At 47.8% G+C, this 15247-nt stretch overlaps 5 protein-coding genes across 5 annotated transcripts; 4 read left to right on the top strand and 1 right to left on the bottom strand.

The window, feature by feature from the left end:
* Positions 1–516: 516 nt before the first annotated feature.
* UA08_05759 (Ribonucleoside-diphosphate reductase large chain) lies at positions 517–3332 on the top strand (the record flags this gene model as incomplete). Its single annotated transcript, XM_020268065.1, has 3 exons — positions 517–535; positions 674–831; positions 888–3332. 3 exons carry the CDS (start codon positions 517–519, stop codon positions 3330–3332), a joined length of 2622 nt encoding a protein of 873 aa, XP_020119101.1.
* A 2596-nt stretch (positions 3333–5928) lies between these two features.
* On the top strand, positions 5929–6717 carry UA08_05758 (hypothetical protein; the record flags this gene model as incomplete). The annotated part of the gene is made up of 1 exon (XM_020268064.1): positions 5929–6717. One exon carries the CDS (start codon positions 5929–5931, stop codon positions 6715–6717), a length of 789 nt encoding a protein of 262 aa, XP_020119098.1.
* Positions 6718–7995: 1278 nt separating this feature from the next.
* On the top strand, positions 7996–10944 carry UA08_05757 (hypothetical protein; the record flags this gene model as incomplete). The annotated part of the gene is made up of 4 exons (XM_020268063.1): positions 7996–8139; positions 8196–8327; positions 8398–8875; positions 8939–10944. 4 exons carry the CDS (start codon positions 7996–7998, stop codon positions 10942–10944), a joined length of 2760 nt encoding a protein of 919 aa, XP_020119099.1.
* Positions 10945–11996: 1052 nt separating this feature from the next.
* On the top strand, positions 11997–12578 carry UA08_05756 (hypothetical protein; the record flags this gene model as incomplete). The annotated part of the gene is made up of 1 exon (XM_020268060.1): positions 11997–12578. One exon carries the CDS (start codon positions 11997–11999, stop codon positions 12576–12578), a length of 582 nt encoding a protein of 193 aa, XP_020119180.1.
* A 977-nt stretch (positions 12579–13555) lies between these two features.
* On the bottom strand, positions 13556–15215 carry UA08_05755 (NADP-specific glutamate dehydrogenase; the record flags this gene model as incomplete). Its single annotated transcript, XM_020268059.1, has 5 exons — positions 13556–14344; positions 14408–14694; positions 14757–14901; positions 14961–15091; positions 15170–15215. The coding sequence occupies 5 exons, from the start codon at positions 15213–15215 to the stop codon at positions 13556–13558; spliced, it is 1398 nt and encodes a 465-aa protein (XP_020119181.1).
* Positions 15216–15247: the final 32 nt, after the last annotated feature.

Genomic DNA, 15247 nt, shown 5'->3' with positions numbered 1-15247 from the left:
TGATTGGTGATATAACTATAGCGCAGAGTAATCTCTAGTAAAACACTGGAAAGCTGTCTAGTTATCTGTTGTACAGTGGCAATGCTATATATATATATATATATAGCATGTATGAAGCAGCCAATCAGATAGCGGCACTATAAATCACGTGACAAACAAATGATTACTGATACGTGGTCACGTGACAAAGCGCGCTAGCGTTGCTCGGAAAGAAAATCAATCAAAGGCTGCAAACACGAGATCGCGTCTCCCTTACTTCGAGACGCGTCCTGGCTTAGGAATCAAATACCATGTTTTCTGCCCCTCCCAGACTATTTCAACTCTGACCTCTCTCCATCCCCTTCTTCTAAAAGGGATTTTGACATCTCGATACCGCTCTTGCTTGCTTGTCTCTCTGTTTCATTCTTCACTACCCGTTGCCACCCTCTTATATTCACCCATCATATAGAAAAATAAATTCTGCACGTCGTCGAACCTACAGTCAGTCTGCTCACGACACGTCGAGATCACAGCAAAATGTTTGTGTTCAAGCGAGGTAAGACTCGATCTTCATCTCTTAGCAGTCTTTATATAGTGTTTCCATGTCATGTTCTACTGTAACGTGTTATTCGTGCATTAGCTTTGTGCTTTTGTTCGTCGCCGTCATGCTGATTGTGTATTGACAAACATCTAGATGGACGCAAGGAACGCGTGCAATTCGACAAGATCACAGCTCGTGTGTCCAGGCTGTGTTATGGCCTCGACACTGATCATGTTGACGCCGCGGCCATTACGCAAAAAGTCATCTCTGGTGTGTACCAGGGTGTGACCACGGTGGAGCTAGACAACCTGGTTGGTGCCTACTTGAGACAACTTTTTCCCCTGGAGCAATCACTGACATCATACAGGCTGCCGAGACTGCCGCTTATATGACGGTCACGCATCCCGATTACGCTGTCCTCGCCGCTCGTATCGCCGTTTCCAACCTACACAAGCAGACGAAGAAGCAATTTTCTGCCGTGATTGAAGACCTCTATCATTATGTCAACCCGAAGAACAATAAAGCGGCCCCTATGATTTCTACTGAGATATACGAGGTCGTGATGAAACATGCCGACGAGTTGAACTCGGCCATTGTCTATGACCGGGATTTTAATTACCAATATTTTGGATTCAAGACTCTTGAGCGCTCTTATTTGCTCCGGCTTAATGGCAAGATTGCTGAGCGTCCTCAACACCTAATCATGCGTGTTGCTGTTGGTATCCACGGTGACAATATTGAAAAGGCCATCGAGACATACAATCTGATGTCTCAGAAATACTTCACACACGCGTCCCCGACTTTGTTCAGTGCTGGCACGCCTCAACCACAGCTCGCCTCCTGTTTCCTTGTGGATATGAAGGATGATAGTATTGACGGCATTTATGATACGCTTAAGACATGTGCTATGATCTCCAAGAATGCTGGTGGTATCGGTCTTAATGTTCACCGTATTCGTGCTACTGGTTCCTACATTGGAGGAACGAATGGCACTTCAAACGGTCTCGTTCCTATGCTCAGAGTCTTCAACAACACCGCTAGGTACGTTGACCAAGGAGGTAACAAACGCCCTGGTGCATTTGCTATCTACCTGGAGCCGTGGCACTCAGATGTCTTTGAGTTCCTCGACCTTCGTAAGAACCATGGAAAAGAAGAAGTCCGTGCCCGTGATCTTTTCTACGCTTTGTGGACTCCTGACCTTTTCATGCGCCGTGTGGAGGCGAACAAGGACTGGACTCTGTTCTGTCCAAATGAAGCCCCAGGTCTTGCCGATGTCTACGGTGAAGAGTTCGATGCTCTTTATGAGAAATACGAAAAGGAAGGTCGCGGCCGCCGTACTGTGAAGGCCCAGAAACTCTGGTATGCCATCCTCGAGGCTCAGACTGAGACTGGTAATCCTTTCATGCTTTACAAGGATGCTTGCAACAAGAAGAGCAACCAAAAGAATCTTGGCACTATTCGCAGTTCTAACCTCTGTACCGAGATTATCGAATACTGCGCTCCTGATGAAGTCGCTGTTTGTAACTTGGCTTCCCTTGCTCTGCCTACTTTTGTTGATACCGCTCGCGGTGAATATGACTTTGGCAAACTTCACGAAGTCACCCAGGTCCTTGTTCGAAACCTCAACAAGATCATCGATATCAACTATTATCCCGTCCCTGAGGCCAGAAAGAGCAATTTCCGCCACCGTCCTATTGCAGTTGGTGTCAATGGCTTGGCTGATGCTTTCCTTGCTCTCCGTCTGCCATTTGACTCTGCAGAGGCCAAGCAGCTCAATATACAAATCTTTGAGACCATCTACCACGGTGCATTGACAGCTTCCATAGAGCTTGCCAAAGAATACGGCACCTACGAGACTTACAAGGGTTCTCCTGTCTCTCAGGGTATCCTCCAATTTGACATGTGGGATCGCACTCCAACAGATCTTTGGGACTGGGATTCCTTGAAGGCTGAAATTAGCCAGCATGGTGTCCGCAACAGTCTTCTTGTTGCTCCTATGCCCACCGCTAGTACCAGCCAGATTCTAGGCTTCAATGAATGCTTCGAACCTTACACCTCGAACATCTACTCTCGTCGTGTCTTGGCTGGCGAGTTCCAAGTGGTCAACCCATGGCTCCTGAAGGACCTGGTTGACCTCGGTCTCTGGTCCGACAACATGAAGAACCGCATTATAGCTGAAGGGGGATCTATTCAAAATATCCCCAACATCCCCGCTGATATCAAGGCTCTCTATAAGACAGTCTGGGAGATCTCTCAGCGAACAATTCTTCAAATGGCTGCGGATCGCGGTGCTTACATTGACCAATCGCAATCGCTCAACATTCACATGAAAGAGCCTACTATGGGCAAGATTACCAGCATGCATTTTGCCGGTTGGAAGATGGGTCTAAAGACCGGAATGTACTATTTGCGTACAATGGCTGCCAGCGCCCCTATCCAGTTCACAGTTGACCAGGAGCAATTGAAGGTTGCAGACACCAATGTTGCTCGTAGCAACGGCATTGGCAAGAAGCGGTCACCAGCCCCCGCAGCATTCAATAACAGTTATGCTTCTGTTCCTCGTCCTATGTATGACCAGAAGCCAGTAGCTCCTGCTGCTAACCCGGAGCCATTGCAGCCTGTCTCGGCTTCTCGCGTCAATGGCGCTGCTCACTCTGATCTTACTCAGGACAAGGTATCTCAAGAAGAGACAGGAGAACAAGGACAAGAAGATGCTGGTGAAGACAACGACACAGAACAAGACATTTATGCACAGAAGGTCCTTCAATGCAGCATTGAGAACAAGGAAGCATGTGTTATGTGCAGTGGCTAAAAAATAAGCGTTTTTAGCCTTGTATATTCGCTCGTACCCTTTTTTTTGCTGTGTTCCTTTGTTTCCTATGTATTCTAGTATTCCTCAATTCCCCAAACACTGTTCCCTGTTGATCATACAACGCTTGTTACGATTTTTGAATGCCCCCCTCAACCTGTTGAGATTCGCCCACCTTGTCTTATGTTTGTATTCACCACTTGGGCGATTATTTCTTTTCCCATAGTTTTTATCATGTGTATTTTCTTATTTCTCCCTGAGTGAGTTTGGCGAAAATCAGATATGTGTGAACTCAATCCAATATATTGATGAATTTAGAGAATACTGCCTAGTAGTTGAGACTTGAGTAGATGCAAACCCCCTTTGGACACCATCCCGAGAATATTAATGGCATCCACTAGTGTTCTGGTTTTTTGGTAGAGCTGCTTCCCTTCCTATGTATTAAACGCTCGCAAATGAAGACTGTATGTTACACCTGAGCAGTAACTATCCTCTAGCCACATGATCCGTGAGTTTACACCTATTGACACCGTTTTACAAGGCTAAATATTCCCCTCAGTCATGCCATACCTTTGCAGCGTTGTCCTACCAGCATTGATGCCTTGATTGCCAATAATTGCGCAGTCACTTCGCTCAACGTTTCATGCGAGCATGCAAGTATGAGCTGTCCTACACTCCATTTCTGAGTCTTTCGTTCACTGAGGGGAAGACGAGCAATTCTCTATAACTCAGGTGCAGCGTATCAATTCTAGAATCTTCCACATAGCCGACGGATATCTTGATCCAGGCTCTGGAGTAGGGGGTGAAAAAGGGCCATGGTGGCACAGACGTATCAGCCATGTCAGACTAACCAACGTTACTCGTGAGAAACGCACTGATAGCGTTCTTGTCTAGGTTTTCTGCACTCAACCATTCTTCTGCCCTTCGCCACGGGACTACTAGCAGGACCGAATGGAAGAAAAGTATGGATCTTAGTCTTTTTTTCCCCCTTTGGAAGATTTCTTTGGTGTTTGGTTCACACCGGTAAACGACGGACGACGGATTGGAAAAGTAACCGCCAAGGGGCAAATAAAAAAAAAGCGCACACGTTGTGACCCGTAATGTCGACATGGCTTCCTATTACGGTAATTCCGGAGAAGAAAACGGGCTGCCAAGAAATGGATGAGAGCCGGAAGAGGTGATTATATAATGTGCCTAGAGATCATAGCAGAGTACCTTGGATTGAATTCAATTGTTCTAGAACATCGCTGACGGAGGTGGCAAGATCTTACATTTTTACCCCTTTGAAAATCTAGATAAGGTTCAATTCGGAGTTGGATACGGAACAGAGGTGTGCCTGGTACCTATGGCGCTATGGAGTACGGAGAGGATAATCTGATTCGACGCGCCAGACTTTGAAGTGCACCTCTGAATCGAGCAGGTTCCTTGATGGATATCATCATCTTCGGCAGATGGTTTAAGCGATGGGATTGGCTGATGTCATTATGCGATCTCTCACATTCCGATGGCGCGGGTAGATAGATACGTGTCTAGATCTTGATCGTGCAAGCCGATAGATATCGAGATAAGCTTATTCTCGCAGGGCGAATGTACTAACGAGTCACGACCAGACTGAGTCCAGGGCAGCGTCGAGAAGCAGAGATTGCGTGCGATCAATGAAAATCGCCGGACTTGGAAGCTGCTGCCGAACTCGAACAAGCTAGGCCCAGAATGGCATAGCTGAAACAGGGCTGTGACGACGTGGATCCCTGTTCTTTCAGGCACCACGCCATGTTCTTAGAGCCCGCAGCCAATCGGAAGCGCGCATTCCTGCACCGCCGCTGAGGTTCAGAGTTTTTTTTTTTTTTTTTGGCCAATCGCCGCTCCCCGCACTTGGCTCCCCACTGTTTTGGAGTTTTTTCCTCGAGCGCAGCCTATGAGTGGCCGGCAGCCCCTGGCGATAGGCAGAGCATCCGGCCAATCAGAAAATCCGCGCGCCACACCTGCAGTAGTGCCCTGTCGCACCATTGATTGTACCTGTCCCTTGTTGTGCACAACAGTCACTGCAAAACACACTCTGATCCTGTCGTTCAGGCATCACGATGACCCTATGGAGCTGGTCGGGTTATACACACTGCATGCCACTATATGGTCGATTGCAATACGAGCGCAATGTCTGGGATAAAACGTATGACTGCGTATGTGTGTGCTGTGTGCTCAGACAAGCTGCGTGGCGTCCGGGACTGCCCACAATGGACGCCCCACTGGGCGCTGGCTGGCTCGCTGGCTGTTTTCTCCACCGGGCACAGCGTCTATTTAATATCCAACTGTCCCCCCGTACTCGCTTCTCTTCTTCCCCGTACATCCATCGTCAGTCTTTCTCTCAACACCACACACACTCTCTCTCTTTCTATCTGTGTTCTACAGTCTCTCCCTTTTCTTTTTCAACGCTGTGCGGATTTGCTCTCGCTCTTTCAAGCAACACTTCCACAGCCGATCTATTGAGAGTCGCTAGCTCGATTCCATCTGCACATTCATTTTTAAAACCGCGTACAACGCCTTTCCTACGGAACTGCAAACAAGTTTAGAAAAGAAACTTATCTTCTCGCACATATTCAAAATGGTTTTCTCCAAGGCTTTCGCTCTCGCTGCGATCTTCGCTACCCTCACCTCGGCCGCTCCTATGCAGCAGAAGCGCGCTGTCGTCTATGAGACCGTCACCGAGGTCGACGTCACCACCATCGACACCACCATCACCATCTACCCCGGTGAGGCCACTCCTACTGTCTCCGGCGGTGTTGCCGCCGCTACGACAACCGCCGCCGCTGTGACGACTGCCGCTCCCGTTGAAGAGCAAGTCGCTAGTGCCTCGAGCAGCAGCAGCAGCAGCAGCAGCACTTCCAGCTATGTCCCAGCTCCTGAGACCTCATCCCCGTCGTCGACCACTGAGGCAGCCCCCACAACTGTTGCTCCAACCACCACTGCTGCTCCTCAACCTCCCGCACCGACCACCACCAGCAGCTCCTCTTCTTCCTCGTCCTCTTCATCTACCTCTACCTCTTCGACTTCTTCTGCCCCAGCTTCTAGCAGCACTAGTCGCTCCACTCTCTCTGGTGACGGTGACGGTACCTACTACGACACTGCCACTTCCATGAGCTCTCCTAGCTACTGTGACACTGCCAACGACGGTGAGACCGAGAACGTCGTCGCTCTCTCCTATGAAGTCATGGACGAGAGTCTCTGTGGTGCCTCCATCACCGTTGAGTACGAGGGCAAGACTGCCACGGGTACTGTTGTCGACAAGTGCATGGGCTGTGACGCTCAAGCCATTGACATGTCGCGTGCTATGTTCGGAGATCTCTCTGACCTCAGCGCCGGACGTATCACCGTCTCCTGGTCTGTCAACTAAAGAAACTTGTTGGTTCTAGCAGTTTCTTCCAAGACCAGTCTCCGTCTTTGGCTCATTTTCCGTCCATATCCGGCGTCCAAGGGGCTCTCAGCATGGACACAGCTTATCTTCCGTTCTTTATTGTGTGTATAGACTATTTGTTTTGCTTTTCTGTGTACAATCATTCGATCAACGGGACACGCTACTGTACAGGCAGCTAGATGTCCGTTCATCCTTCGCTCTCTGTGATTTTGAGATTCATCTTATGTTTGGTAACCCGGTCAGCAAAAAAATTCATGTGGATCATGAAGCTTTCATTCTTCTGCTCTCTGCAAGTCAGACCAGTTGCACTTTTTTCGGGTTCAATCTTTTAAGTTACGAACGTACGCACTCCTGGAGAGTATGAATCGACGCAGGAACGAACGACAAAGAAAAAAAGGAGTTGAGAGAATGGGCATGCTATTTACAATGCGGATATACTTAGCTATATTCATTAGGACGTAACGAATTGAAATATTCAAATTATCATGATGTACCTTGCTAGTAAATCTACTAAACTACTAGCAGCCTTAATCCATGCTTAGCCGCATTACTAAAGAGGGCGCACGGCCGGGGTTCTGCAAGTGATTGGCTGCATGCTTGCCCTACGGCTTACATAAGCGGCAGGCCTATGTCGTCACTACTTTTGGGACTGGGCAAGTGCTTCTCTCTCTCTCTCTTTCTTCACTGCGATGCTTCAGACATCTCCTTCACTTATCATTATAGTCAAGCCCGTCATTTTCAGTCAATACTGACGCTTCACGAAAAGACTACCAGAAGTTTGAAAACGCACAAGACGTTGATCGCCTTGACGGGCTGGCATTCTTCGGATCTCTCGCCGATCCGAAAAAAAAAGAAAAAGAAATTATTTCTTTCTCTCCAGTCTCTGGCGCTCTGTCTTTCTCTCTCCCCACATTCCTGTGATTTCGTTTTTCTCGTGCCTTCTCTTGTCTCTTTTCTCTTTTCTCCCCCCCCCTTCTCTTGTTCCTCGCGGTTAGAAGTCATTCGGATTCACACCTTCGCCACGTCCCGCTCGTTTACTGCTCGACTTTTGTATGGAGGGGCGTGCTACGTTTCCGTACCGGGGGAAAAGAAGAAGAACAAGGCAAACTAGAGGGGAAAGAAGGATCTGGTCTGCCTGCCGATAATGGATCTGGTCGCTAAGAAAGTGTACCTCTATTGCCATCACATTTGGAATTGTCCTGAAACATAAGTCGGGACCAGAACTTGTTCTGGCCGACACTCCCCCCGCCATATATAATGGAAGACCGCAGGACTCCCACGCTGGTTGTCACCATCGTATTCTTTGCCCTTGCTTCGGTATCCATTGCGCTCCGATTTGTGTCTCGCTTGGGTATCGTGCATAAGATCGTCTCTCATGATTATCTGATTCTTGTGGCTTGGGTATGTGGCACACACAACAACAGTTCTGGGTATTTTTATATTTACTTTGCTGCCAGGTTATTGATTTCGGGTTCATCTTCGCCATATGCTACGGGACTACCAAAGGCTTGGGTCTGCACCAGGTTGATGTTCCGTCCTCGAACAATACATCTTTGAATACAAGCGAATATGTGGCGACTGTGCTTTATGTAAGTTACATATTATTCCAGGCGAATGCTTTTTTAAATACTAATTCATGTCTTGTCTTTCTTGCTCCAGAACCCCGTTTTAATGACCCTAAAAACTTCGATTCTCATTTTTTATCTATTTCTGACTAAGACAAACAAAGTCATCCGATGGGCGATATTTGCCACGATTTTCGTCGTCAACGCTGCCGGAGTTGCCTTGACCATGGTCAATGTGTTTCAATGTCAACCGGTCAGCGCAGCAATCTGGTTTCCCGCTGATGGCGACGCAAAGTGTTTGAGTATAGTCACAATATATCTCTCCTCAGCTCCCGTCAATCTCATCACTGATATCGCCATTTTCTTTCTGCCCATTCCGATTCTGACCCAACTGCGTCTCCCACGGAAGCAAAAAATAATTCTAATCATCGTTTTCAGTATTGGGCTTTTTACTACTGTTATCGACATCATCCGGGCTGCATACTTACAAAGCGCAGCAACATCAAATGCCATAAAACAACAAACCGGTTCCGGCAATGTTGACAACTCTAAAGCCAATCAAGACTTCTCCTGTATGTGTCTTTTGCGATTCTGCATCTGGTTTTGATTATTTATAGCTAACTTGGAGTTATAAGGGTACGGTGCTTTTACTTTCATGTGGTCTGCCGTCGAAGTCAACACTGGAATCATTTGCGCTTGCATCCCGAGCATGAAGCCCTTGGCTGCACGTCTACTTCCCAGGATGATCAAGGGTTCCTCTGATACTTCACCACATAGCCATTCGAGTACCACAAATACTGCTGCAGCTAGACCAATAGCTCTTCGCGCCGATACTGCTCCTGTGGCGCCCCCTCAAGGTCAGAGTGCTATTCTCGGCCGCATGGCTCCGAGATCTCACACAGACCAGGGCCCCAACTTTACGTTCCCTAACACGCTTCAGCCGGCCGAACTTCCATCAGAGGAGTCCTTGGAAATGACCGATTTTCTGGCCCATTCTGGTCCAAGCGATGATACGGAAAGTAGTGCAGTGACTAACGCTTCTCCGCCCTTGGATATGACAACATTCTACGACTTTGTCAATGTCAAAAAACCCAAGAGCATGCTAGCATTGAGTAACAAAGAGTCCGTTCCTCCGGTGGCGTTAACGACAATACTCTTTTTCCTGTGGGGTATTGGTTATGGCTTCCTAGATATTTTGAATACCCAATTCACGATAATCGACGGAATTAATACATGGGGCTCCCTTGGACTTCACGCTGCCTACTTCGGAGGTTATCTTGTAAGCCCTCTCACTGTAGGGCGTTTTATGCTGAAAAAGTGGGGGTTCAAGTCGACTTTTATCTCAGGGCTTTTCATTTACGCCTGCGGTGCCCTTATCTTTTGGCCGTCTGCTGTTTTGACGTCATTCCCAGCATTCATCCTCTCAAATTTTGTCGTGGGTTGTGGATTTGGAGTGCTTGAAACAGCAGCAGATCCATTTATAGTGTTGTGCGGGCCGCCGGAGAACGCCGAGATTCGTTTGAATCTTTCACAGGGAGTCCAAGCCACTGGGAGTATCCTGTCTTCAGTCCTCGCAGAGAAAGTGGCTTTCAAATCTGTCAAAACTGTAGCTGGCTTGGTTAGGGTGCAGTGGACATACCTCGCGATAGCGCTTTTTGTCCTGCTTTTGGCAGCTGCTTTCTACTATCTACCAATACCCGAAGCAACGGATGATGACCTGCAGGAATTAGCCGATCAAAGGAAAGATGACATCTCAGCGCCCGTTGTGGGCATTCCTGTCGTTTGGCTTACTTTTGGATTAGCAGCTTTCTCGCAATTCTGGTATGTGGCAAGCCAAGAAGCGTTAATAGTCAGTTTTACGCTGTACGTGCAGCAACAGCTCCCGCAAGGCAGGGGAGGTCTATATGGCCATGATTTCCTCTCGGTTGCGCGCGGCATCTTTGCTGCAGGCAGGTTTCTCGTCGCCCTGGCCATCGTATTTATCAAACCGCGTTGGGTCCTCTTTGTGCTGTACGTCGGACTGATTGTCTTCGCCGTGCTTACGAAGGAATTGCAGGGTATGGCTGGAGTTGGCATTGGAATGATGCTATTCTTCTGGGAAAGTGGCGTAATCAGCATCACAATTGCCATCTCTCTTCGCGGCACGGGCAGACATACCAAGACGGCGGGTGCAATTATGGCGACAGCCCTGGGCGGAGGAGCAGGCTACCCATTTTTCCAAGAGCTTGCAAGGGTCCAGAATCACGGTAGTGTGGCTTCCTCCTATGTTGTGCTTGCTGTTGGATATGCTGCTGCTGCTGTCTTCCCGTTGTATCTCATGCTTGTCCCCGCTGCGAAGAAGCAGGTTGATCCCGTTCTGAATGGTTCTCTCTACCGACGATCGCCGCTTCGTGGTCAGCGCTCTCGTACTCACAAGGGCCGCAGCCGTGCTGGTACTGGTGATGGGAATGCCGATACCAATCCCAATGGCAACGGCAACGGCAACGGCAGTAAGAAAGAAAACTACTCTCTCGGAGGTGTTTTGTCACGACCACGCAGTCTAGTCAATGAGCCGCCGTCAACTGCCCACATGGGGCCTGCGGCGGGGATTAGTGTCCATGACCTGGCATACCAGTATGAGCGAGAAAATAATACTCGTTGATTTCTTTCTTCTGTATATATGCTTCGGGGTTCATTCCTATCCGTTGGACTGGTGGCTGATTTGCTTGCATTTAGCGTGGCGTTCCGTGTTTACCGGCTTGATGCATACCATCTTACGATGTACATTTCTTAGTAAATAATGCTAATGACAAAATGGCCAAGAACCACCTAGGTTTCTGGGTACTTGGGATATACGTTGCTTATATACCAAACTGCAGTTCTCCAAAATGTAGTCGCACGTTCTAGGTAACGACGGACTGAAGGCTGCGGTACAGGTTTGGCGTTTCAAGCCAGGATTCATAACACACTTTTCTTTGATCTTCAAGTCTTCTCTAGGAAAGGGGTTGTAACAGGCTGAGTATCATGTCTCGCTGGTTCTTCCATTGAAGGCTTCAAAGCCAACAGAATCTTTTGTGAGCTCACAACGAGCCCCACAGGAGCTCCAGCTATCCAGATGCCGACACGGAGCGGCCATATTTTATACAGTTCGTTCTCTGGTCTACATTCAAACATCGTCTAACTTGTGCTGCTTGATTCATTCTTTCTACCTGTCACATCCTTCTTTGCTAGAGAAGCAAACGCCTCCATTGTCTGTTTTAGGAAAGATGGGCATAGAGAAATGGTTGCTCTCTTCACAGTTAAGTGCACACAGTGTGTACTTCCAAGCTATAAGTCGGCATTTTCTCTCCTTCTGCAGAGAGATCTTGCACATATCCATGAATTTTGGCGGACTAGCCATCTGACTCAAGAAAGGGAACTTCCGCTCTATCTCTTTACCCATTTTCCTATTTCTGCTTTTTCACTCGGCTGATTTCTACAAGGCATTGTTCAACGCGGTGCCTATTTTGGAACCGAAGAAAGAACCCTGAGCCCCCCCCCCCGGGAAGAATCAACAAAATCTCAAAGCGAGAAAATATAAGAGCATTTTGTAGCTCTTTCCCTCCCATTATTCCAACCCTCTCAAGTCATCTTCTCGGGTATAGATTACTGACTACCCCCACAGTATGATGTGGCCTACTGCAATTCTACGCTATCATCCATTGTCATACCATAATGGATTCGACGTCGAAACGAGTCGGAAATGGCGGGGGTCTCAGCATCCTTGATCAACTGAAAGCCATTCAAGAAAAGGTTAGTAGTCAGATCGCCATTCTTGATCAAAAAATCGCTGATCAAGATCAAAAGATTGCCAATTATGAAGAGGATTTGCTATTTATCCGTGCTTGTGAGCTGGAACAGGCTACTGAAGATTTCGACCAATCTGCCCGCACAGTAAGGAACAAGATAGTGCATGGGCGTAATGTCCTAATGGACATCAGAGCACTCCATTTTCTTCACAAAACGGATCCAAAACGATTTCAGTCTGCATCAGAGGGTTTCTTTAAACTCTATGATTTGAGGTTTGAGGATGAAGCCCGGATATTTGCTGCCCCAGACGTGATAAAAAGGACCCTTAACATAAGAGGCAATGTGAAGCATCTTGAATTCTGGAAACGTTCCCCAAATGCAGATGGTTTGATTGAGTTATGCGATGGGATCATAGACAAGTGGCAACTCTCCCTCAAGTCTGGCCTTGTCTACCCAGCAGAAACTATCAATCAGGAATATGCCAAGCTTCGAGAAGCTTACGATTGAACGGAATGAAAAAGGGTATGCTTTTCCTTTTCTGTCTGTTCCTGTCTGCTCCACCCCTATCCGGTGTTGATTGCGCGAAACGTTCATAGACCTTGATACAATAGTTCACAATTAATATCTCTTAAGCCCTAAAATCCTTCTATTTCTAAGTTTAGCTCATGAGAGAAAGAAAGACATTACTACAAAGTAACCGTTGGAATGTTATCTGCCAATAATAGTATCTGAAAAACGTAATATACCAGGCTATTTGGCGTGACTGAGATTTGGAATGGGTATCCTCCCCAGCCCTTCAGACACACCAACTTTATAAACCTCTCAGAGAGCACCCTATCAATAGACCCTGTTTCAATCGCTTTCCACGGATCGTCCTGGGGTTTCTAGTTCGCCGGCAAAATCTCTAATCACAGCATTTCGTAGGACTGCATGGAAGTGAAATAAGCGCGGAGGCCTGCGGGAGACTCAGTGCACTTCGTGTTTATACTGTATACCCCTAGGTAGGTGCTCAGTAACTTGAAAAATACACTGAATTTGAAGTAGCGAATGCCAATGGGTTCATGCGGGCAGTGTCCGTATATAGTATATTAAATGCAAAGTCGGAGGTAGGCATCAAGGTCTTGAGGAATTATTCTAGTGATAAACACTATACTAAGAAGTTTGCTTAATAATAATCATCAGTGTTGGTCAGGCTTTGATATAATGTCACTACGAGGCTGGTTCTATGCTTTAAGCGGAGCAGCATACTAATCAATCAGTTCTACTCTTGAGTGAGAAGAGCAGGAGGTCGGAAGGCCAGGTAGCACAGAAGAAAAATCCGGTATATACGAATCTTTTTGTAGACGACTTTTGTAGGGTTATTGGCCAGTGACATCAGGCAAAGAAATAAACAGCACATTCCATTTACGTATAGCATACCTATATACAATGCACCTCATCATATCAACATACAAAGTAAGTATTCAGAGAAAAGTGAAATCAATTCACCACCAATCTCCCTGATCCTTCATAGCAGCCGCTACCTTCATAAACCCAGCAATATTACTTCCGGCCACAAGCGACGGCAGCACCTCCTCTCCTTCAGAGACAAACCTCTTGGCAGTCTCCAAACCATTCTCAAACGACGACTTCATAATATCCTGCAACTTGCGATCGACTTCCTCGCGCGTCCAGTTGAGTCGCGCCGAGTTCTGAGCCATTTCCAATCCGGACACGGCCACACCGCCGAGATTGGCTGCTTTGCCGGGGGCGTACCATATACTATTATTCTTGTTACTCTCGCGATGGGCTTCGAATATATCGATGGCCCCCTGAGTAGATCCCATGTTTGAACCCTCGGCTACATACTTGACGCCCGCGTCAATGAGGCCCTGCGCTTCTTCGCTGGAGATTTCGTTCTGCGTGGCACATGGCAAAGCGACATCGACTTTGCCGACGTGCAGCCATGGACGGACGTTGGGGATGTATTTGAATTTACTCTGGCTGAAAAGTGTGTTGTTGTGCGCGTCGGCATCTGCAGAAAAAATGGAGCTGAGTTGTTTGCGAGCGACTTTGAGGGCTGCAATACTCTCGATTTCGGCCGGGGTGAATCCCTCGGGAGACTCGGTGATGAGTGATCCCTGGCTGTCGGAGAGCGAGACTACAGTGCCACCTAGTTCGATGACTTTGAGTGCTGCGTATTGAGCTACATTGCCGGAGCCGGAGATCACGACACGTTTGCCGGCGAATGTCTCGCTGCCTTTGCTGGCATGTTGAATCATGTGTTGGACGTACTATATACCCCATTGTCAGATCGAATAACGCGAGCGAGCAGGAAGAAGAAGAAGGGAACATACGTAAACAAGCCCGAATCCAGTTGCTTCAGGTCGAATCAGACTGCCTCCCCAGGACAAGCCTTTGCCCGTGAGCACGCCCTCCCATTGATTGCGGATCTTCTTGTATTGTCCAAACATGAACCCAATCTCACGTGGAGAGACTCCAATGTCGCCCGCTGGCACATCGGTATCAGCGCCAATGTGGCGGGATAGTTCAGTCATAAAGCCAACACAGAACTTGCGGATTTCATTATCTGATTTTCCTTTGGGATCAAAGTCGGCGCCTCCTTTGCCGCCACCCATATTCACTTTACGGATATTGTTAGATCAAGTAGATACGCAGAGCAACGGAAAAAGAAAGGGAACTCACGCCCAGTAAGAGCATTCTTGAATATCTGCTCAAAACCCAGGAATTTCAGAATTGACAGGTTCACACTGGGATGGAAACGGAGGCCGCCCTTGTAGGGACCTAGGGCAGAGTTGAACTGGACACGGTAGCCGCGGTTGACTTGGAGCTATTGTTTGTCTTAGCATGCATTCTATGCATTGAATCACAAAAGTAAATGAGGCGTACCTCGCCCTTGTCATCTTCCCAGACAACGCGGAACTGAATTACACGCTCCGGGATAGAGGCAATCTTGAGCGCCTTGCGGTATTCCGGGTGTTGTTGGAAGAGGGTTGAGTTCTCTAGAGTTGACGCAAGCTCTGTATACAGTATACCGAGTTAGACATTACGGACTACTAATAAATCGATATCTCAGTGAAGAAATAAGTCAGATGTACCTTTGTAGGCCTGCTCAAACTCGGGCTCGGAGGGCAAGTTCGACATGGCGAGAGGTATGTATGGAAGAAAGTATTGGA

Source organism: Talaromyces atroroseus (genome assembly GCF_001907595.1).
Source record: "Talaromyces atroroseus strain IBT 11181 chromosome Unknown scaffold_7, whole genome shotgun sequence".
NCBI classification, from domain to species: domain Eukaryota; kingdom Fungi; phylum Ascomycota; class Eurotiomycetes; order Eurotiales; family Trichocomaceae; genus Talaromyces; species Talaromyces atroroseus.
This window is presented reverse-complemented; position numbering and strand designations above follow the sequence as displayed.